Source organism: Amphiura filiformis, chromosome 16, assembly GCF_039555335.1.
Source record: "Amphiura filiformis chromosome 16, Afil_fr2py, whole genome shotgun sequence".
Classification (NCBI taxonomy): Eukaryota; Metazoa; Echinodermata; class Ophiuroidea; order Amphilepidida; family Amphiuridae; genus Amphiura; species Amphiura filiformis.
The window spans coordinates 51,235,193-51,261,149 of record NC_092643.1 but is presented as its reverse complement, the minus strand read 5'-3'; the positions used below and the strand labels follow the sequence as shown (position 1 = coordinate 51,261,149).

Sequence of the window (25,957 nt, the reverse complement as noted above, 5' to 3'; positions counted from 1 at the left end):
AAACAGGCGGAAATTTGGCCCAAAAAAGCAGGAATTCCAGCAAAATCAGGAAAATTCTTAGCCTGCTAATTCCTGAAAATTTTTAAGTCAAAAATTGGTGGGAATATACTGAGTGAGGAAAAGAAAAAGAAACTCATTAAAATTTGATATATTATGGATAATGCTCCAAAAATGGAACAAAGTACATGTAGTTGGACCATTTGAAGTTTAAAATATAGAACATAATTATGCATTTAAACTTATCACAATATCCTGCGTGCATCACCGTCTTTTAGTATTCAAAAGCAGGTCAGATGTTAACCTTTAACCATTTTTTTAAAAATCCCAACCTACCTAACCAATTTTTTTTAAATTTTTTTTATGTTACACCAATCATACAATTTGTTAAGCCTTATTATACGATACTGGCTATGGATCAGAAAGAGAGGAGGAGCTAAAATAATAGTAGGCAGCCAATCAAAATTGCTTCTCATGTTGTCAGGCTAACCCTGGATCTTTTTTTTCCTTTTCCACTATTATCCTTTAAATATCACAGTTTCATCATCACAGAAACAATTTCTGTTTGCTTTAGTGTACACACATCTACAACCTGGTGTCATCAATCAATTACTTGTGTAAAATTTGTTCTTCAAGATCACTTTGAAAGCTGAAATTCAGTACAACTACAAAGTTCTGCTTGTGCCTGATTTTCTTGGAATAGGTAAGTTAACAACTTATACATATGGTTATTTTAAGGATAATGACTGTGCATCAGTTGTTTTGAGGGTATCTAAATCTAAATATTTTGCTTGGACCTCGTAAAAATCCTCCGGGCAGCGCCCAGGTATAATGGAACTAAACTTTTTTTGCCACTCGCCAATCGAGCGAGCAGGCTAAAAATTTACCGGGTCCAACAGATGTTACCCGTTCAATAAATCGTGGTCACCATATCCAAGTCACAATCCGGTTTACTTTTCTGGGTTATAATTTATTTCCTAATTGTCAGTCAGTACAGTACGATGGCAACTTTGTGACCTCTTTTGTTCGATAGAAAATTATTACGGGTTGGTGAGCACGGTGTTACGTAACAAAATGTTGAAAATTTGGCCGGCAAACGTGTTTTAGGGAAATAGCTCCATAAATGGGAGACACAGGTCATTTTTTGCTTAAATTACGTACCATGACCATGGATAAGATACCAAACATTAGTGTAAAGCAACAAAAAACGAGTTAAGTTGAATTATATTGAAAATAAAGAAGCTTGAACATGTCCAAAGTAGCTGGGAAAGTGAGAAAATTTGCATGTCACGATCACTAAAATGGTTATATCTACAACAGTGTGTAAACGCCGGTCGTATGCTTTTCTGTAATGATAGATATTAACTAACGTGAGCTTGTATTAAATTTTCAGCGAAAATGATTGGTGGAACAATCGAGTCGTAGGTTGGAAAGTTACTCTCAAAACGGCTCTGTGTCGCAATCTTGCGTGACCATTGGTGACCAGTGTCACTAGCAAAATAGCAGCCGGCCTTGTTCATTATATCGAATAATAATCGTCAGAATCGTCCAGTTGACTCCAGTGATATTTATTTATTCAAGCAAAATACTGCCATTCAAGCAAAATACTGCCTTGACTTACAAAATATTGAAGTCAATATTATAAAAAGTAATATCACTTCATTTGACTGAACTTAAAAGCAGTTTTAAAAATATTATTGTTGATCGAGACACTGGATGAGGAATAAGATTGCAATAGATACAAGTAAAATACAGCAGGTTGTGATGGTCTAGTGGTTAACGTCGTGGTTTGAAGTGCGCGAGGTTGAAGGTTCGAACCCTACCGTAGCATTTTGATTTTTTTTGTCTTGTTCTGTTAGGCCTATGATGGTGTAGGGCCTATGTGTGTAGGCCGGTCAGTATTATGATCATTTGGAAATATTTATATGCAACACGTTTGTTTTGCCACGGTCTTCCCTGCAATGTTTTTCTTTATATGCGTACATATCAAATATTATGAGATAGCGTCAGCCATATTAAAATGTACAAATTTCCTGATTTTTTGGGCATATTTGTAAATTTTCCACCGTCCTTACACCCTACCCAGACATACCGTATTTCGTCGAATAAACGCCCCCGGGGGCGTTACATTTTCCCAAGGGGGGCGTTTATTAGAGGTCATTTTTAGCACGAAAATTCCCGTTAAAATCATTAGGTAAGCTTAAAAGTCACGCTAAAATGACGAACTATGACCTTTTGACACTGACTTTTGGTTCACTTCCGGGTTCGGATGCAGATTTTCGCCATTTATTGCTGCTACTCGCGACCATGTGAGCAACTTGGTAAGCTTACTACACAAGATAGCATGGAAATATCGGAATTTTTGAAACATCTTGGTTGAAAAAGGTGGTGGGGGCGTTTATTTGAGGGGGGCGACTATTCGACGAAATACGGTACACCTAATAGGAATCAGCGGTTCGTTGTATAGAGCAACTTTGATGATCTCCAATAGAACTATTTCAAAATGCATTGAATTTTTAATCATTAATAGAGTATGACATGAATACAAATTATCAATTTTCATATTAAAAACACAAAACATCATGCATTTTTTGTTTTTTTTGTTTTAGGTCAACCATGAATGATCCTAGCATTTAGGTCTAGGGACACTCCAAAACCGAAAAAATAAATAAATTTGTTGTCTAGAGCAACTTTGATGATCTCCAATAGAACACCACAGCTAAGCGGTCAAGATTAAAAAAAAGCTTTCTTTCATTTTACCTCATTATTTCTACTTCATATGACCAGAAACCCTTCCTGAAAGTTGTTTATTCTTACTTTTAATGTATCAAAAATATGTATCCTGAAAATTTATGTAATCAGTTTGACTTTGTTCATAATGTTCATGATCACAAAACAAGGAGTCATTGATCATAGCGGTAAATGTACATTTATTGTAAGAGCTGCAAACTTAAGGAATAATTTACCACCATCATAGGCTCAGGCGATTGTTAAAAATAATTGATTTCGATATTTTTTTTTAATCAATTATTTTCGATGTATTGAACATTGTGTGACTGGTTGCAGTTTCAGCTAATAATCACCTATACAGATGCAACTACCGTATTCGTCCGAGTATAGTCCCACGTTCGAGTATAGTCCCACCCCCCATTTTTCGGTTTTGGAGTGTCCCTGGACCTAGACCTAATTGCTAGGATCATTCATTTCAAAAAAAAAAAAAAGATTTCAAGATGTTTTGTATTTTTAATATGAAAATTGATAATTTGTATTCATGTCATACTCTACTGTAAAATGATTTCAAAATGCATTCAAATTCAATGCATTTTGAAATCATTAATATAATATGACATGAATACAGTTTTTTTTTTAGGTCAACCATGAATGATCCTAGCATCTAGGTCTAGGTCCAGGGACACTCCAAAACAAAAAAAAACTAAAAAAAAAAAAAACTTTTTTTTGAAATTGAGTATAATCCCACCCCCAATTGTGAAAAATTTTCACCTAAAAAACGGGTGGGACTATACTCGGACCAATACGGTACTTTAAAAACCACCTATCAGTTGAAAAAATCTATTTGCTTAGGAAAAACAGTCAATTATTTTCGATACAATCTAAATGTCAATATTTCAATTATGGTGTTTTCCAGATTAAAAAAAAAAATTAATTATTTTAGATTAATCAAAATATCGCCCAAACCTGCACCATCATAACCGGTTAACCTTGAAACAACTCTGTCTTTGCATCAATTCAAGACAAGCATCATTACTTCTGAATTATAATCACTTGTGGCTGGACGCGGCGAATGAGCTGTAAACTCGGCAAACTTCATTTCGAGCTACAGGTGAAAATATATGCAAATCTTGTATTTTGGCGAAGTTGAGATTTTTGCAGATTTGAAATGTTTAAGCTTTCTTCTAAACACATACAAAGTTTTATTTTAAAGAAATAAGTGGAAATATGAAATAATTTACATTTTCTGAGGCCCATCTGATGAGTGGTCATTATGCTTCCCTAACTTTGAACGCGTTTTTCTCGGTTTCGCGTTTTGATTCATGACAACCTATAACAAGCCATAACTTCGCTTCTGATTGTCATATTAAGTTCATTGAGGTGTCATTTTAATCCCTGAAACATGCTCTTTGCAAATATGTAAAAAAGTAAAAATGACCAGAGGGGGACTTTACGGCTTATTCGAGGTGTCCAGGCACATTTAATATTATTGTATGTATTTTTAGATTTATATTGTTATGTACTTGAAATGAATTTATTTTCTTTCCCTTTTATTATTGATATTTTTGTATAAATTTGCAGTAGCAACATGTACACATCTCTACCAGCCCTTGCATCCCTGATGCTTATCATGTCTAGTCTCCTGTTGGGAGTCACATGCACATCACTGCCCGGCCAACCAGGGACCTGTAATCCCTGCTGCCAAGGCCCTGCAGGCATCCCTGGTGTACCCGGCAACAATGGCCTACCCGGAAGAGATGGATTGAAAGGAGATCGTGGCGAAACAGGACATTCCGGTGAAAGCGGTGTACAGGGACTACCCGGGCCTGATGGAGCAGACGGAAGACCCGGATTGAAAGGAGATCGTGGTGAAGCGGGATATACCGGTGAAATGGGTAGAATGGGATTACCCGGGCCTGAAGGAAGACCCGGAGTACCCGGGCCTATTGGGCCACCCGGACCAGGATTACCGGTATAAGTTGGTCAACCAGAACCAATCGGTGAGAAGGGCAATAACGGCACCAGAAATAAGACAATCAGCTTTCTCCGTCATGAAAACATCTAATCAAACTCTAACTCATAAGTGACAGGCGATTTGCGCGGAACTTATTTTCCGCGCAATTCCGCGCAATTGGCTATTTTTTTTCCTATGGGCAGGGATACATGATTTGCACTGAAAAAAAAAGTTCTGCGCAATTCCGCGCAATTTGCTATTTTTTTCCGCGCAAATCGCCTGTCCCTGAGTGTTAACATTTAACACAGTAGAAACAAACATAGGCAGTATGACTCTGGGACTAAGGCTTTGTCTCAAAGCTCACAAGTTTTTATTTTTTTAGTTCCCGACTTGGTATTTTGAGGAAAAAATCTGATTTTCGCCAAATTTTTCTGGAAAATAAAAAAAATTTCCCCATTTCTTTTTTTCAAATCACGCGATTTTACAAAGGCGCGCGCAAGCTTTGAGACAAACTTTTCCCAGGTACATATTTTTTTTCATTTACCATAAATTGATTGCAAATACCGTATTGGTCCGAGTATAGTCCCACCCGTTTTTTAGGTGAAAATTTTCCACAATTGGGGGTGGGATTATACTCGATTTGTTTTTTTTTTAAGTTTTTTTTTTTTTTTGGTTTTGGAGTGTCCCTGGACCTAGACCTAGATGCTAGGATCATTCCTGGTTGACCTAAAAAAAAAAAAAATTTTTTTTTTTTACAATTTCTGGAATTTTTCGAAAAATGGTGGGGATGGGACTATACTCGAACGTGGGACTATACTCGGACGAATACGGTAATAGTGAGTATTACAGCGCATATATCACTGTTGTACTGCAGTTGGCCACAGGCAATAGGGTATGGTTATCAGGTGGCACAAGTACTAAATTTAGAGTATTTAGAGTATATAACACTGAGTAGTCACTAAATACACCACATTTTCTGGATTCCTCTTTATGGGCAATTAAAAATTAACATGAGTGCAACAGATCACGGATATTTTGTCCAGTTAATATAGATTTTGCTTGTAAACTATAAAGGGTAAGTTTAAGATAAAGTACCTAAGTTTTCTCCTATAAATTTGTACATCCTAAGTATCAAAACAAAGCACTTGTCGGCTGCTACACGTGTCTCATTTCACAAAATAGCTAGGAACAATTACCAGACGTATCTCAAGTGGAGGTCCCAGGGGGGCCACTTATATGCTTTTATGTGTTGTCATCATCAAGCAGGCCCTCACATTTCACACCCTAAACACGGATCTCAAGCATGTGAAAATACCTACCCTAATCACTGACCTTCTTGTAAAAAAGGAAGGCTTTTCACTGACCACTAAGATTTAGGCACTCTTTTCACCGACCACCATAAAAAGGTACCCTTTTCACTGCCTGAAAAGGTGGTCAATAAACCGGCCCTTCATGTCCTCCAAATTCATACCTTCAATCGCTGACCTCATGTTCATGAAATCCATACCCTAAATGCTGACCTGTGTTGAAATGTATACCCTTTTTCCCAAAAAAGCATGAAATAGCTACCCTATTCGCGGTCCGCGCGGACCGCGACTATGCGTGAAAAAAGTACCCTTTCCGTGGATTTCTGCTCGGTGATGACAACACATATGTATTGAGTGGCCCCGGGGTGGAGGTCACTTCCAATCATCCCCAAGTCACATGGTTAAGGAATGTTGTATTCCTAAACCCAGTGGCAGCGCCACGGGGAGAATAAGGGGAAATGCCCCCCTGTCAAAACTCTTGCCCCCCTGGTGCCTCCCCAGTAAAAACACAAAATTATGAAAATTCCCATATTTTGCTGCAATTTTGTGCAAAAGTTGGTGATTTTGCCCCCCCAAAATTCACTTTGTCCCTTAATGCCCCCCAAAAAAAAAAAATCAGATTTTTAAAATTTAAATTGATTTTTTTTTATTCCAAGAAATGCTATATACCCCCAAAAGTCAAAAGAGACCTGTGGAATGCTAGACATAATTATGTGCAATCCTATCAGTTATTTACATGTCAAAATTTCAAAGAAAAAATTTTGATACAATCATGGCAAAAAACCTGTTGAATTCTGCAACATGAAGATTAATTTTTAGTAATAAATTAAGTGACATCATAAAGGTATTTTAATTGTATCCAAAACTTGTAGAAACAAATAGTTCATTTAAATCAGTCACTTTTTTGAAGAAAAAAATCATGTGATTTAAATCAAGCAACCCTGTGCATGTTATCACTGTTAAAAACACTGGTAACCTGTTTCATATTCTCTTGGTCGGGCTGATGTCACAAAGGGAGAATAGCCTTGTAAAACCAGTGTGCGCATGTGCAGTTCCCCTTTCTCGAGCTGGTTGCTATGTGCATGCTTGTGCAAAGGGGATGAAGGGGACAATGTTCCCGGATGTCCGACTGAGTGAATGGGACATTCAGAGCTCTGGTCCCATAACAAAGTACATTCATTGGTGCTACTTTGCTTTAACAAAATGAAAAAAAAAAAATGAATATCACAAATATTAATCTTTCAACTAATAACAACAGGTCACATTATTCTAAATAGTGAGTCTTTTTTAACGGAGGTGTATGCTCTTAAGCTTTTGATCATGTACTATACATAACATGCATGCTATCTTGGACTTTTCCTGAAAACACTGTTTACTAATTTGTGACCAGACACTACGAATCAATTTTGTTTTATTTTGTGTTTAGAAAATATATATCATAAGCTTTAAAATGGTATATCATTTGACTTCAAATGATATCCAGAAGCGGGGTTATGGTTTGATGAACTCTGCTCCTTCAACAAAATGGTACCTTTTTTTGGTTCTACATGTGTCTCTTTTTCCACATTGCTGGTAATAAAGTCATAATTGGCGGTCATTTCAAATCATCCCCAAGTCAATGAGGTTCAGGAATGTCCTCTCATTGATATAAAATTGGATTGATTGAGCCCATATTTATTGGTCGAGCTATGAGTTTTAAAATATTTAAAACTCACAGCAAGACCAATGAATATTCGGCATAAAGCATCCAATATTATCATTATTATGTTTTGGATCCAATATTTTTACACACTTGGACTCATCAAAACATAATAATGTTAATTGTTGGTTATACATACCTAGACAAAATACAATGCAATTGTACCCACCACTTGAACAGAGTTTAAACAAAGACTAGAGCTATTTAATGATTCTATAGAAATAGGTAGAAGATTATTATCCTCTTCAGCAATAGGATTATTGTTTGGTTTAAACGCTATCAGAAATGAGAAACATGTTGCACCTAATTGAGGTACCTAAGAATACGACCTTCACGCACATTTTACACTGTATCTCCTCAGAATACAATTTGTTAACTTTACGGCTCATTCGTAGTGTACGCTCAAATTTGTGCAAACAAGAATGGATAAATTATATGCATGCTCTACCAAACACACCGAAAGAATGTGTCAATAATATTTAAATAAAATAATTCTCAATTAAGATATTAATATGGTGTTTAGTCTCAATTAAGATATTAATATGGTGTTTATATTTAGTCTCAATTATTAAGAAATCAATATGGTGTTAAGGGATCTAAAATGAGCGTTTATTGCGTTTCGACAGTATTTTTTGTGGGACATGAGAGCACCTCTGACCTATCGAATTGCATTCTGAATACGAAGCATGTCTTTCTGATATCAAATAATTTTCATTTTTTGAAAATCACAATATAATACAAATTTTATGACAAATTATAAAAATTTGATATTTTTCAAATTTTTGATATATAACAGTCCTCGAAGTAAATTATATAAATCTAATGACATATTCTTAAAGTGTATGTAGCAGGGAGGAAAAGCCAGCGGTCAATTGAAAATTTTGACCTTTCATATTGAAGATATGGATTTTTTCCCAAAAAGACCTAATTTTTTTGGTGTTTTGGGAAAAAAATCCATATCTTCAATCTGAAAAGGTCAAAATTTTCAATTGAACTTAGGCTTTTTATCCCACCTAAATACAATTTAAGTATAAATCATCAGATTTATCAAGTTAACTTCAAGTACTGTTAAATATCAAAAATATCAATTTTTAATGATTTGCCATAAAATGTGTATTAAATTGCAAATTTCAAAAAATCAAAATTATTTGATATCAGAATGACATTCTTCGTATTCAGAATGCAATTCGATATGTCTGATGTGCTCTTATGTCCCACAATAAATACTGTCCAAACGTTCATACCCCAGCCCTTAAGGCAATGAAAAAAAAGTTCTACAGGCCAGACCGATCCAGAATTTGCATTTTGGAGATTTTTTTAAATGTTGCTAAAATCATGTAAAATCAGCCGGTTTTGTGCCAAATTTTATCAATTTTTAGAAAACATGTTTTAAACAGATTAATTGAGTAGAGCAAAGCACACTTATCAGTATGCCTTTTGTTTGAAGCAAATTGGACATACATTACAGGTTTCAAAATATATCAATTTATATTTTCTTTGCATCTTACTGTTTTTATCAATAATCAATAAAGCTAATGAGCTATAAAATGACTGGAGAAAACTTCAATTATATGTACTTTCCTTGTTTTTGATTTGCGTCAAAGCTCATTGGATTTATTGTGTTCTTTAGTTATCCTTCTATTGTGCAAATTTTAATAGCTTCAGTTTGAATAGGAATCATAGGGAACATTTGCCTTACAATGGTTAGGGCGTCCGAAGAAGGAACCACAACGACTTCGATCGGCCAAGTTTTAATCCGCTTATCTATTGACGCATGAAAAGAAAAGCTATCAATGGTACTTCCTTTCATGTATAGTCAATTTACCGCGATCGCTGCTTGGCGAAATCATTACTGTAAAAAAACTATAACAAACCCATCCACGAACAACTAACACTACCGGAAGTAAGATTTTGGAATTTCCCTGATGCTTTGAGCATGCAAAGTAGCTTAATTTCGGGGTTTACAATCAAACTGATTTCTCGATCGTGTTGTGTAGAAAATGTACTTTAAAACATTGAAAAGTTCATCAAAATCGGCCGTGTTTTGCTGAGTTTCATCTTGATCAAGTAAGGTAAGATTTTGGTGACTTCATTGCGTAAATTTTCGATGAAAAATCGATGTAATGTTCTTAAATAATTCAAAATGTTCCGGCTGAGTCCGGTACATGAAACCTGATGAATTTAATAGCTATGTGTATAATCGTCGTAACTTACTAACTTGTTTCAGTGCCAAAGACTGCCAACTCTGAGAAAAAAGTCGGGCGCCATCATGTTGTCAAGTCAAACCTTCCCAGCATGCAACAAGGGTGTTTTTCAGAAAATTACGGTGTTGCCGAATCGATTCAATCACGCACGAAATTACCGAAAATGACCGATGATCATGTCACCAGAGAAAATCATGTAGTGTGCTTGCACGGAAGGTCATTAGTTCAAATCATCATCTAGCCACGCTCCAGGAGACATGCAAATGCATGGAGTACAATACCCAACTAATGGATATTGATCAAAGTAAATCCTCATTATTAACAATGTGAATTAAATGTCGGTAAAGGGAGTGAACAAAGTGAATGCGTTCGTTGTGGTTCCTTCTTATCTCTTTCTTCCATGGTCTGACTCATGATCGTAAGGTTGTGGGTTCAAACCCTGGCAGGGCCAACATGTTGTTCCCTTGCGTAAGACACTTGCATCTCACTTGTTCTACTCCACCCAGGCGTATAATGAGGAGCTGTTAGGGGTAGTCATATCAGTGCCATTGTTGTTGGCTGTTAATTTGTGACATATTCTACAACCGAATAAATGTAAAGCGCTTTAAGTAATTTAGAAAAGGCGTCACATAAATGCCGACATTCATTTATTTTCTTTTTATGTATTTTTGGGTCATCTATTCATCAAATTTTATGTATTTTTGGGTGAGGGTTTTTGGATTCAAGTTGCACATTCCCCTCCCCCAATAAACAAATATGCAGTCATGAGTTGGTGACGGTCTGCGGTCAGGAACTTAAAACCTTAAGATGCCATACAATTTCAACTTTTCTTTTCTGTCCACCTGAGTCCTATCTATCTAACTGGCTGACCAACTTTTCACAGTTCACAAGCTTTGACTTTCCTTCCATATCCCCTATAGATCTAACTGAGTGATTCAAAGTTCACATGCTCAATTTTTAAACCAAGTACAGTATACGCTGAAATTTTTGCGGTGGATTTATTTTTGCAAATTTCGCAGATTAATATGTGCCCGTGAAAATAATAACCCGCGAATATGTTAAAATGCAGATATTTCTTATGTATTTTATTATATATATATAAGTTTCCAACAACCACAAATTTAACACCTCACAAAATTGTCAGTGATACTTGCAACCGTGAAAAATCTGTACTCGAAAATATTGGCGTATGAAGTGAAAGTTAATTGTATTCAGTGATACACACCCCATGGCCTGGCTGTGTGATGTACATCACTGGGCAAAAGGTTATTGTTGAGGTCGGCCCACTATTAGTTAGCTCTATCATCATATTCATTTCATAATAAGATACAGAGATCTCCACAATAGACCAAATAAAACAGGCTCGTAACCAGGGGTGCTGGGGCAGATGCCCCCCACCCAAAATGCTCCCATTGGGTTTTTTATGCCTTTTGGTCAAAAGGTCAAAAAAGGTCCAAATTTTGGAAAAAATCCACTTTTTTTTAATCTGCCCCCCCCCCCATCCAAAAAGGTCAAAATTTTGAAGAAATTCATGATTTTACAGCCGATTTTAGTCCAAATTTCGCTAAAATGTAAAATTAAATTAAACTTATGCAATTTAGCTCGCAGCATAAATCAAATGCGCGCTATGGACATGAGACAAATCTATTTTTTCTTTTGGCCTAAAGTCATAATTTTACGAATTATGACTTTATGATTGCAGTTGTAAGTGTTTGTATTGACGGTCTATGCAGAAAGGGTGGGTGAAAGGGTAGATTGCTTTTAGCATTGGGTATTACTTCCTTTTTATGTGGTTATAAACCAATAACAGGAAGAATGAAATGGCAATCCACCTTGTTATAGGAAATACCGGACCTATCTGGAATCTGGGCAGTGGCGTAGAATTTATTTTTGACCAGTGGCGGCGGCCCCATTGCCCCCCCCGCTGAAAAAAACCCAAATTACGAAAATATCCACTTTTAGCGGTAATTTTGCGCAAAATTTGTTGATTTTCCCCCGATGAAATTCAATTTTCCCCCCTAATGCCCCCGAAAAAAATTTCTGGCGTCGCCACTGTTTTTGACATGGAGGGGGAGGGGTACAAATTTCTTGAACCTGCACCTGTTGGTGACAAATAAGTTTATTTTACATAAACGCGAGTTACCATGCATAATGAAGCTAAAACGGTGAGATATGGTGCAATAGTGAAAAACGGGAAAAAATTGCACATTTTAAACTAAAATGGTCACATTAATATGAGGTTAATTTGGTCAGAAATCCACATACAGACATCAACATGGGGGAATGATTGTATTGAACATCCCTTATCAAAATATTGGGGGATTTATCCCCGGATTTACGTCTAGATGCATGGTGCAACAGCTTTAAAAGGAAAACTATGACTATAGTAAACCAATCTAGTCTCAGATATTATAATCAAAAAGAAAAACCTAGCCAGGAGCATCAACACCGATGTCATATTTTTAATGATATTTTTGCACTACAAAAATGGGGGGGAGAATTATATTGACAAATTTATCTGGGAAAAATGTGAACCAGCTCTGAGCCTACTTTTTTACCGTGTCATTCACCATACTTCCTGCATTTTTTCAAAACTCATATTTCCTCACCACAAAAGCAGGTCTTTTACACCACATAGGAAGTAAAACAACCCTGGGAAAACAATGACTTTCACTAAAAAGAAGATAAAAGCATGGTCCTCTTACCGTGCTTATCATTATCGTACTGAACCTGACAGCCAGGGCCTGACAGAGGTTGATTGTTTTCCAACGTTTTCGTCAAGAATTTTACATAATCCTGACATTGAAGTACACATTGATGAATTTAGTCTACTGAATTCTTTGAAAGCTGAATGCAACACAACTGCCTGCTTGTGCCAGATTTTTTTGGAATTGGTAAGTTAGTTGTCAACTTACTTATATTTGGTTGTTTAGAGGATACTGACTGTGCATCAGTTGTTTTGAGGGTAATGTGAAAATCTAAACATTTTTCTTTTGCAACCGAGCTGCCTCAAAGGATATTCCGAGGTACAAGCAAAATGTTCAGATTTTTCACAATGCTCCAAAAATATGTGAAGCAGTCATTAAAGCCATAATGTAAGATTTCCATCAAATTTTAATTTCATTATTCTTTACCCAAAATGCTGAAATAATATTACTGTAACTGTTGGGAAGGGTTTCTGTTCATTTTAAACATTAAAAAAAAAGTGAAAGTGAAAGAAAACCTGCTCTGCTATTTTGGCTGTTTTACATGGAGGATTTAAAGTCATAATATGTCGACTTTTGCTCTGTAGACCTACAAAAACAACAAATTTGGCCGATACCATTTAGGCACAAGTTGTTACAATGCAAACATTACAAATATGCCAAAAATCAGGTTTGAAAAAGATTTACCACTTTCCTGTGTAAATATAAGATCATACATTATGGCTTTAACCTCATTCAAACTGTCACTTTTCAGTTTGTTTGATCCCATCGGTATAATATTAATACAATCACATTTTTTTGAAAACAAAATACAATTTTAACATTACCATGCAACTTAAAGGAGTATTTCGTGATCCTAGCATCCTCTTTTTATGTCATTTTTCATTAGATATCCACGAAAAAAACCTATTCCCAAAATTTCAGTTCATTCCGATTTTGCGTTCGTGAGTTATGCATGATTATGTGTATTACACTGCTCCATAGACAATGCGTTGTAATTTCGTTCTGTGCACCAGAACAAAATTCAAATTCCACGATATCTTTGCTAAACGAATTAATCTGCAAGAAATATTTTGTACTTAAAAACATTATGTGGCCAGAGGTTTCCAGTGATATAAAAATCTCAACTTTTTTTGAGAAAAGTGGGGGGATGAGGTTGTGGATCTCGAAATGCCCTTTTAAATGGTAGGCCTGAGACAAAAGGCCTACAAATTAAGTCAATGCATGACCCTCTCCTCACAAAACACTAGCACGGGATGGAGCTGTGTAATATCACCAGCAGAGAGACCATGGCATCACTCTGAAGAAGTATGCAGGCCATGACTTGTAAAATTGTCAGGTCATTTGGTTTTGTAAGATGAAAACTCCAGAAAATATAGTTATCTGTAAACCTGATGAATTTCTTCATGATCATTATGCTTGTCTTAACCCCCTGAGCACTACCTGCCTATCTAACATTGCCTCTGACTGGCCAATTACATGATATCTTCACTTTAATCACCAATCAGAATGGAGCTTTGCAAGTAATTCACCCCAATTTTTTCTGTGGTGAAATTATTCTAACAATGTTGCTGATTGGTCCAATTGATAATCATGATTAGAGCCAAATTTTCAGAGAAAAAGTGGCAATGTAAGCTTACCATAACATAGTGGCAATGTAAGCTTACCATAACATAGTGGCAATGTAAGCTTACCATAACATAGTGGCAATGTAAGCTTACCATAACATAGTGGCAATTTAAGCTTACCATAACATAGTGGCAATGTAAGCTTACCATAACATACAGCCTGTCTCAAAAAAAATTGTGCAAGTGAAAAGCGCCCTCTGTGGCAATTAGAAAATACCGTTGTGACATAAAGCTTATATCGACGTCAAGGGCATAGTCTTAGCTCTCAAATGCCGTTTAGTCTGTTCAATTTGCTTGTTTTAATCTCGAAATAGGCTTACTTAACAACGAAAGGGTAAAATCACAATTGTGCCACTTTTACTAGGGAAGAGGGCTGTCATGTAAATCGATGATAGCATCAAGTTTATCAAGAGTTCCTTCGTGAAAACAAAGAATGCATCAATTACACAACAATACAAAAGTGTTTTTAATGTTTTATCATGATTAAGGTATAATGATTCTATTTTTCTTCTTACGACAAATTAAACGATAAATAAATATTTCACATTCTGCTGTAAAATTAAATACATGTGCATGTCAATGATTTTACCATGGTAAATACTGTTCGCTTTTTTGTCATTCAAGACATGTTAAAAGACAAACAAATATTACACACTTATGGGTTAATGAACCTTGACAAGTTCATGAAATTTGACAAATTAATGAAATTAGACAAAATAATGCTGCAGTTGCTGGTGTTGATGCGTCTAATGCACGAGCCCCATGAGGGAGGAGTGCATTAGACGCATCAACATCAGCTATCATTGATTTACATGTACAGCCCTATTCCCTAGTAAAAGTGGCACAATTGTGATTTTACCCTTTCGTTCTTAACTAAACATATCTCGAGATTAAAAAGAGCAAATTGAACAGAACAAACTGTATTTGAGAGCTACGACTGTGCCCTTGACGTTGATGTAAGCATCATGTCACAAGCGGTATTTTCTAATCGCCAAAGAGGGCGCTTTTCACTTGCACAATTTTTTTTTAGACAGGCTGTAGTGGCAATTTAAGCTTACCATATTACATAGTGGCAATGTAAGCTTACCATAACATAGTGGCAATTTAAGCTTACCATAACATAGTTGAAATTACTCCTGGGTTCACTATTTTGTTCGGTAGAATATGGAACATTATCACTTGCAAACTGCATGTACAAGTACATTTCCATACAAAAACAGTTCCTACAGCAATTTGGCAATTGACTGGATTGAAGCTGATCAGCTCTTAATCGGCGGGAATTGTTAGGCTTTTACCACTATGCCGAAAAGTACACCCACGCTAAGAGTGATATAATTGACCTGTCTGGTCTATATTGTGTGTGTTAAATAGAGTAGACAAAGTATAAGACTTCAATTACTAATTTTTGATGCTTTTCATGGCAAGTATCACAAGGCAATTCTCAAAATAAAATATATTGATATTATATGCAGTGTTACAAGGCCCACCGATTATGAGCTGATCACACTATAATTTGTTCATGTAATTTTGCGAAATCGGACATGCAGTAAATGCAAGTTTAAGCTTACTCACATGATAAGGCATGGAAAGTTTCTGCATTTTGGTCACTTGTATACAAGGGGTGTTTATTAAAGCGGGGTTCTTAATTGGAGCAAAATGTTTATATGTGGTAATGTGACAAAAGGCAGCACATGTCTGCCAAAGTGAAATAACAGTCAAGGCCAAAATTTGAATGATGGCTGTTATGTAATCTAAACTTCTCTAGCAATATGGGGGCGAGTGAAATGATCAAATATTTAAATGCACAGGATATAACTACCATATTCGTTCCAATAGGGTATTTTCAATTTGCTAAAGCATACCATTAATGTTGAAGTGACAGATAGACATTGATACAGTGAAATAGCTGGGGGATTAGAAGTCCCTTGTAAGCTTGCAATACATTTTCTGCATCAGAAAAGCTACTAGAACATCTCAGGACCCTTTTATAATGTACATAAATTTGTCTCTAATAAACGCCCCTTACGAAAAAATGAGGTAAACTATGTAAAAAATAAGCGCCCACCCAAAATGACTTTGTTAAGTGCCCTGGGCGCTTATTGGAATGAATACGGTAAGCTTATTTTGCTATTTCAGTTTGAAAAGGAACAGTTTTTACTTGAGACTTGAAATCCTTTTTGTTACATGTCTATTTACATGTGATCCAGCTAATTTTTCCCAAGTATATCTCAGATCTTGTGTTTTTTCCTTTCATCTCCCGTTACAGAAGCAACATGTACACATCTTTACCAGCCCTTGCATCCCTGATGCTTGTCATGTCTAGTCTCCTGTTGGGAGTCACATCACAGACCGACCAATCAGGGACCTGTAATTCCTGCTGCCAAGGTCCTGCAGGCATCCCAGGTATACCCGGTAATGGAATCCCCGGCTCCCCCGGCAACAATGGCCTACCCGGAAGAGATGGATTTAAAGGAGATCGTGGCGATAGAGGAAATGTTGGACCTGCCGGTGAAAGGGGTTTTACTGGCCACCTGGGCCCAAGCGGTGAGAAGGGAGAACCCGGGCCTTCTGGACCGCACGGTTTACCCGGAATAGTTGGCCCAAAAGGAATGCAAGGAAGTCCAGGGCTTGCCGGTCAACCTGGACCAATCGGTGAGAAGGGCAGTAACGGCACAGCACCAGAAATAAGAAAATCGGCTTTCACAGTCACAAAAACATCTTCACAAACTATACTAGGAGCTAGTGGCGAAGTGTTAACATTTGACACAGTAGAAACAAACATTGGCAATCATTACGACTCTGTAACTAACAAGTTCACTTGCCATTTCCCAGGTTTATACGTTTTTACTTTTACCATTGCAAGTAGTCATGTAAGTAATAACCCATGGATTGCGCTGGTTAAAGACGGCACACAGATTGTCACCGCGACTGTAATTGCTGCCAATAATTTTCAGCTGTCATCAAATTCTGCTGTACTGCAGTTAGCCACAGGCGATAGGGTGTGGTTAGCTTATCCAAGTGACGCTAGTACACGTACAGTGTTTAGCGATAGTAATAAATACACCACATTTGCTGGATTCCTCCTTGGGTAATTCAAAATTTTAAACATGAGTTGAACAGTGTAGGGATATTTTGTCCAGTTTTTGCTTGTAAACCATAAAGGGCTAGTCTAAGATAAAGTACCCAAGTTTTTCCCATAAATATGTTACAGGAAGCTGCAGATTGTAACACAAGAACTAACATAATAAAGATATGCTCTTAATGTTGCAGCGATAGAGGGGATTGTTATTAATTTCTTGAAATAATTGGGATTCATTCTGCCATTTATTCATTTTTTATATTATATGGGATGATTATCCTATACGTAATTTGTGTAATTAGCAGTAACTCATTATACAAGCAGACCTGTAATTAAGCTAATTTATACAGCAAAGAAATTATCTTAGTAAAAGCATTTACTATGTTTATCATCTTGGTTCATCATGTTATCGCTGTAAAAACACTAATAACCTGTTTCATATAGGACATTCAGAGCTCTGGTCCCATATAACAGAGTACAGTCCTACCTCTTTTATCCGGCCATGATGGGACCAAGCATTGTCCGGATAAGTGAAAAATCTGGATAAGTGAATTACATGTAATTCTGCATTGACTGGCCAAGTACTGAAACTGGGACAACGTAGACATGTCATTTCAGGCATTCAGAGCATGGAATTAAGGTGTCAAATGATCAAAAACATGTTTTCCAGGGAAGATTTCAAAGCCGGATAACAGAGAGATCCGGATAAAAGAGGTCCAGATAAGAGAGGTTGGACTGTACATTCATTGGTGCTATTTTGCTATAACAAATAGTACCAAAATGATTTTCACAAATATTAATTTTCCAACTATTAATAAACAACAGGTCACATAGGGTCTTTTTTTAATAGAAGTGACTGTACGCTCTTAAGCTTTTGACAATGTATAGGTGGGCACAGACATCCGGGTGCTTAGCAACAAATTGAGCTAAATTCCCTAGCAACAAGCGAGTCAAAATATAAACATTCCATGCACGCACTCAAAGTAGGCATCACACACGTGATGCAATGGTGCAATGTGCAGTGGCCTTTATAATTGATTTGCGCATATTGTTTTCACCGCGATTTGATTATTTTCACCGGCATGGCGTAGCTCCACCCCTGGCTATACATAACACGCGTGCTATCTTGGACTTGTCCTAAAAAACACTGTTTTAACTAACTTGTGAAAACAAGAATAGATATATATATAGGCATGCTCTACCAAACACATCAAAAGAATGTGTCAATAGTAATTTTTAAAAAAAATCTCACTGAAGATAATGGTCTTAGGCAACTAAAAAAAAATGTGTTCTACGGGATATATAATTGTTGACTGACACACCAACATATGTACACCGACTGACTGACTGACACACAGACTGACGGACATGTAACTAGTGATGTCATAAGGTCTTTTCCTTTCGGATGACCTAAAAATTATTGTTGATAAATTGCAATTTGCCAATACACAATTATTAAGCAATGATCACAAAGATATGATTTATAGTTTGACTAATAAATGGCAAAAATTATTTGTTTTTTGTTACTGATGCGCATCAATAAAGTCCCAATTTACACTCAAGTAAAAACATAAGCGTGCACCAGTCACTTATTACACAAGTAAGCGTAGGTGCTGCGCCAAACACTGTGCATGCCATTCCAATGATTCTATAATCAACCCACATTATCATGAATCTTTGCCATTTATTAGTCGAACGAAGTATAGGCACTGAATTGGACTTGCCACAGCTTTACAAATCTTGCGCTATGTGGGCTACATTTGTCAGTGCCAGGCAGCAGCTTTTTTTTTAGATGTACTCTCCCATCGTTTAGCCACACTGCATTTTGAAGAGTTTTGAACCTCAGAAGTTCCAAAAAGCACACCATATACATAAACAGGTAACTCCATCTGAAATCCACATCCTTGTGTGGGAGATTAAGGTCATGTAGAAGTTCAATAGAACTAGAAGTTGTTCACTCATTGAAGTATTCTTCCATCTAATCGGGTAATTTCAAGCAGTTTGCTGCTAAAATGAACTGAAATTTTAAATTGGGCACTTTAAGTGTAAAATATTTTGCCAAATCCTTTTTAACAGTAGTCCTCTTGTAGTACACGTGCAACATCAAGCGTGTGCATAGGACCTTGTGCAAAATAATTTGTAGTACACTTAATTTGTAATAAAAAGGATTTGCCAGAACATTTTACCATTATATTTTGAGACTACTTGAGAGCTCTGGCTGCTGCCAAATTGCTGCAGTCTGGCACTGAAAACTTTTGGAAACACTGTAATATTAAATCATATTAACCAATATATTACTAACCATATTAACCAATCAAAGTACATGAAGATTAGATACATATAATTAACATACCTGTAAGGCCTTCAGAAGTGAAACCAATAGAAAGAAGAAAAACATTCTTTAAATAACATGCAAAATAGAAGTACTGAAGTTTGTCAGAGCCTATCAAATGCTCTATCTGAATGATAATATGTGACATGATCTGGTCCATGGGGGCCAAAGGAGGCATTTTTGAAAACTGAATTACTGTAATTATTACATTATAGGCCTTCATACAAGAGGGCATCATTTACTGCAAAGGTCTATCATACTTGGTTCTTAAATTATGAAGTTTTTTTGTTTACTCCATATTTTTACCTTTATCTTAGTTTCAAATTTGCCGCCTTTGGCCCCCATGGATCAGATCATGTCACATCTGATTGTGTTTTAAGATAACACTCTAAGAGAATTGATTCAACTACACACCGCAAAAGAATTAAGGTACTAGTTATGCTCACCCCTGTATATCCTAGAACCTTAATTGTTTTTCGGTCTGTATTACTGACTAGAAGTGATCACCGATGTTGTAAAAATCCATGTGTATGTTAAAAAGTATACTAATTGTATGATTGTGGCATAATAACACAAGATCTAGATGATATTACAAAAACGATGAACATGTCTGTAATGGTAGATTATTTGAGTAGCGTTGTTTTATTTGCATGGTTTAATCTATCCTGTCTGGTATTGGGCTATTCCATTTAAAATCCAGATTCCCCCTGTGGAAGACTGGAAATATCTTCTACAGAGGGAGCATGACTTTCAAGTGGAATAAACACATTAGGCAGCTCCATTTGAATTTCATACACCCTCAGCATCTGTGTGTGATACACATACAATCAAAGGCATTGATTGTATCTGTAGGGTACAGTCACTTCTGACTGCATCATGCTACACATGCACCACCTTTGAATGCTACCGTCTCAAGGAAGCCATATGAACTATACCCGTTATATGCAGAGATGCCACTAAGTACCACTCAAGAAGTCTGAAAAACCTGAAATAGCGCGTAAATTTAGAATAAAAAGTCCGAAAACAGGCTGAAAAATATATAAATATAAAAGTACTGAAATTTTGACTTTATAAAAGTATGAATTCAGACTAAAGTAGAAAAAGTGGCATCTCTGTATATGAGGCGATACATGCGCACCAGAGACCAAAAAGAAAACCTTCATTATCTAAATATGTATGTAACTCATAAGTGACTTACCATAGTTTTTCTGAGAGCACCTTGAGATGACATCATTTGTCGTAATGTTGTACCACCATGACTCACGCTCTTCTGTACAGGTTTGTGTGCAATTACCATACGGGATTGGTGGCTGCAAGGTGACACATGGAAGCAAATGTTAACAGGTTATAAATAGGTATGTGTACATCCATTTCAAAACAATGCACTTGTTCGCTGCTACATGTGTCTTATTTCAGCATAATAGCTATACCAGACTTATCTCAAGTGAAGGTCACTTCCAATCATCCCCAAGTCACATGGTTAAGGAATGTTCTCTGTATTCCTAAACCATGTGACTTGGGATGATTTGAAGTGACCTCCACTTGAGATGAGTCTGGTATTTGTTCCCAGCTATTTTGTGAAATGAGACACAATGTGCATCATTTTGATATGGATGTACACATATATTCAGGAATTTGTGTAAGATTCATCAGGTGTTCCAAAAATCATTAGGAAGGAGATATTAACAGGTCCTTCTGTAGAATTGACCTAGGTAACACCCTCCGCCGGTAAACTTTCAAGATGTCAGGCCATATTAATTTAATAGTTTGTTTCAAATCCTTTTCCAAGTTGAAAACCTAATGCAGAATGAGCTATTCCATTTAAAATCTATAATCCACACAACCTAGATATTTCCAAATCTTCCACAGGGGGAGTACAAATTTAAAATGGAATTAGTGCATTAACCAATTCTATTCAGGCTGAATATTTCTCAGAGGGTGTATGAAATTCAAATGGAACTGCTTAATGTGTTTATTCCACTTGAAACTCATACTCCCAATTAATGTGAAAGTAGTGTGAATTTTAAATGGAATAGCCCAATGCAGGTATTTAATTTTTTTTTTTTTTACTTAAATTTTGTTATCAAATTGTGGGACAAGCGTTTTGACAAGAATACGGTGGGAATATGCACATATAATTTCACTGCCTTCAGCGGGAATAACGCACAAAAAGCAATCAATTTTACTGATGCGCGCGGCTGCTTTGAGACAAACTATTAAATTAAGCCTGCGTAAATTGCTTTTAAATTTTGTGTCCCACTTAACCCTCCAGAGCCTGGGAAACGGATCAACTGTGCCCAAGTTAACCTCTTGACCTGCGTCTGAAATTTAATACGTATTATAGAACTTTTAGCGTACGATCTTGTCATGATCTGCCGCACAAATATGCAGACGCATCGAAAGTCGTGCTATGGTTTGCAACAAAAATCCCACGCTTACATGTTTTATGTCTGTCACTTTTGAAATGGTTTGTTTTTTCGGGTGTCACAAACAAGCAGAACGCAATGGGCTATTCCACTTGAAATCCATACACCCCTTATGGAAGACATAACCTTAATCTCCCACACAGGGGGTGTAGATTTCAAATGGAATCATCCATTCAAGTAACCCCATTTGAAATTCACACTCCCTGTGTGGGAGATTAAGGTCATGTCTTCCATAGGGATGTATGGATTTCAACTGGAATAGCCCAAAGACAGGCGTAGTTGGTAAACACTGAAGGATTCGCCACAGGTAAAAAAAATGGTTCCGTTAAGATTTTAATAATAACATGACTTAAAACTTAACAAAAATATTATCCTTCTTTTTTATAAGACATGCATGCTCTCATTACATATAAAAAAAAACCTACTTCTGATTTTAAATATTCAAAATGATACTGAAATAGAAGATTCTACATTATTGTATAATTGATCAACAATACAAGCATTGCCAAGAAGCAGAGGCTCCATAGAGCTGAGCTGACTTAAAGCCCAGTTGCAGAAAGTTTGTGTATATTGATCAAATGCAGTAAAGGTGATAAAAAGACGACAAACAGTAGTGAGTGTTTTCCACTGAAAAAAAGTTTTTTTACAAACTTTAAATTCTTGCACTGAAGCTTTGATATCATCCAAGAATAAGGATTGGAACAGTGTATTGATTAACACACTCTTTGTGGTACCGTTGCTACTTGTTACTGATTCCAGTGTCTATCCACTGGGCTATTCCAGTTGAAATCCACCCCCCCCTATGGAAGACATGACCTTAATCTCTCACACAGAAAGTGTAGATTTCAAATGGAATCACCCATTCAGGTAATCCCACTTGATATTCACACTCCCTATGTGGAAGATTAAGGTCATGTCTTACATACAGGGTGTATGGATTTCAACTGGAATAGCCCATTTATCAAGTCAAGGAATTAAACAAAATACCCTTTTGGCATACTGTAAAAGTGGAAATTTTCGAGCTACATTTATTTTCTCAGTTTTCGTGTTCCAAGCTGCTACTGCGAAAAATAACAACGCACGAAAATATTACTTTTGTGTTTAGGTCTATGCAAGGAAACTTAGAATCGCGAATTTAAAAACAGGGGAAACAGTTCAAAATTGGCAAAGCACTAAAAATTAATCATGCGAAAATTTCCACTTCTACAGTAACAAGGAAAAGGACAGTTTTACAATTTTGGTTTTATGAAGTATGATAAAGCTGAATAATACCCCCATCATAATAGATCAAATTTGTGAGAAAGAAAGGCTTTTATATTTACATTCAGTAGATATGTGTGATCACTGGTTACACTATTCCTGAGCAAACAAAGTGTATAGTCTATATATATATCTACCTGGAGTCACCGGCACTAGCTTTGAAGTTTAACATGTGCTGCGTTGGCTCAGCATATTTTCTTGCGGGTACATATGTGGCACATTGATCGCGCACGTAAAAGTATGTACACGCACCAAGTAATGCTAAGCTAACATAGAACACGCTGAACTTCAAAGCTAGTGCTGGTGACTCGAGGTAGATATACAGACTATTATAGCTGTGCATGAGTCTGTATACTATCATATCACAAGTGTCAGAGGCAGCATTTTATGTGCTAAAATAACAGTTGTGTGTTAAAATGTTTAGCATGTGAAGTCAATGTTTCTTTGAACATTTCAATGGATAATTTTGTTCTTTCTGAACAATTCAACAGAAAAATGATGTTGCACCATAACACAAGTGGTTTCATCACACTGGCAACCCATTTTTAAAAATCTGACTGTTTTCTTTTATAGGCTACAGGAGTTGCCATAGAGGGTGTGATGAGTTGATCAAAGATGAACATCTTTGACCAACTCATAATGTCAGATGTGATGAGTTGCCAGTCTGATGAAACCACTAGTGTAATCTTCATTTTTAAACAAAATTATCTGTTAAAAGTCAATGTTTGTCTGTTTAAAAACCACCTAAAAACCACCACTGGGTAAAATCTTGCAGACATTTAAGGTGGTACTACAGTACACCCCCTGATAAATTTTGTGACTATTTTTGCATTTTTTTTAAAAAATAACTACACACTGGTAACAAAAGTTACGTATATTATAGGGGCAAGGAATCCAATTATTCACTGAAATTTCAGTGATTCAAGGCAAGTGGTTCATTATGTTAAGAAATGAGGTACATTCTAGTGGTACCTCTTTTCTTATCATAAATAACATACCGCTTATCTTGAGTCACTGAAATTCCAGTGTAGTAACTGGATTCCTTGACCCTATAATATACATAAATTTTGTTACCAGTGTTATTATTTTTTCAGGAAAATGTAAAAATAGCCACAAATTTATCAAGGGGTGTAGTACCACTTGATTATATACTTGTTTACTCTTAACAAGTTTTACATCAATTTTTGAAACAAAAATTTAAAATCTCAATGCTGTCTCTGACATATAACTCAGTTATAGAAGATAGCTTCAGTTCATAGTGCAGTTATGGCCACATAAAATACAGCTTGACCTTTGTGAATGTTAATTTTCATTATTTGGATTGTATAATATTGTATGGTGAAAATAAACTGAAACTGAAACTGAAACTGTTAAACCTAGTTAAAAACTACCCCAAACTGGTTTATGAATAGGCCATTATCCAGTTATATATGCTCAACCAATCAGCAAGCTGCATAACTGATCACTCTTCACTAACCACACAAACGGATCAAAAATACCCACACGAAAATCCCTGGCTGGACCCACTGAACTTGCCCAAGGAACTGGAAACTCTGGGATGGAAACTCATATGTGACATGATCAAGGGGAATGAGTCGCATGTCGGCAATTTTCAATTAGAAGTTTTTTACATCATTTTCTGGCAGTTTACAAATGCTACATTATGATGCAAACCCCATCAAAATTGGACATTTGCTTACAGAGTTATGAGCAACTGATCAATGGCTGAAAACAATATAAAACAAAAGAATTTGAACACTGTTTTTGCCAATATCTCAAAAACAATATTAGCGACATCCGACTCATTCCATTTGATCATGTCACATATTCAGAAGAGCCTGTTCGCATTTTTCCCTGTACTGTATGCCAATCAAAGTTGGACACCAATGAGATTGTTAACAAATCATGATTGGGCGAGGCATTCACCTGAATATAAGCTGTGCCGTGCTCTGGTCACTGGCATTTTATTTGTTGTGAAATAACACATGGACCTTTGCTTTTGGAGAAGTTAGTATTGGGTTGCAAAAATGTATTGGTTGTAGCTCTCTCTTTACATTTTGGAATGAAATTCAAACCATTATCATCAGACGATAATATAATTAAAAATATGAGCGCCTACAAAAATAATCGGTTGGAAACTATTTGAACGTGGCACTAAGTAGTGCAAGCCCTATACCTAAAGTGTAGGAGCACCAGCAGAGGTCACAGGCCTATTCAGTGGGTTGTGTGGTCAGTTAATAGGGAAAGTGGACAATAAGTGCAAGATGAAAAGATTGATATGCAGAAAGCATTAGTCCAGTGCAAGGTTGCCATGGCAGGCAATTCAGAGCCCAACCACCTAGCAACACTGCTTGCTATTAAAACTACTGACCTCTTTGGGAGTAGAGTACTTATTGATCGCCTCCTATAGACAAAATTGTTGTTAGTTTTTTCAAAAAATAAAGTGAGAATAAATTATCCTATTAGAAATTTGTTAATAAAATGGCTTCCACATTATGTGGAGAAGCAAAGGTGACTCAGAATGCACCATCACAATGTTTTACTGTTAGTTTTATGGTTTTACGGTTAACTCCCTGAGCACTACATGCCAATCAAACATTGCCCCTGATTGGCCAATTACATGATATCTTCATTTT

General features: G+C 36.3%; 2 protein-coding genes across 2 annotated transcripts in view; one reads left to right on the top strand and one right to left on the bottom strand.

The window, feature by feature from the left end:
• The window catches only part of LOC140172722 (uncharacterized), a 105,580-nt gene that overhangs the window by 53,741 nt on the left and 25,882 nt on the right, over positions 1–25,957 (bottom strand). Inside the window, exon 11 of the mRNA XM_072195855.1 lies at positions 20,834–20,945. Within this exon, the coding sequence (XP_072051956.1) occupies positions 20,834–20,945 (112 nt within the window). The remainder of the gene's footprint in view (positions 1–20,833; positions 20,946–25,957) is intronic.
• Positions 12,542–17,361, top strand: LOC140136165 (complement C1q and tumor necrosis factor-related protein 9-like). The gene is made up of 2 exons (XM_072157877.1): positions 12,542–12,785; positions 16,491–17,361. The coding sequence occupies exon 2, from the start codon at positions 16,498–16,500 to the stop codon at positions 17,314–17,316; it is 819 nt and encodes a 272-aa protein (XP_072013978.1). The 5' UTR covers positions 12,542–12,785; positions 16,491–16,497; the 3' UTR covers positions 17,317–17,361.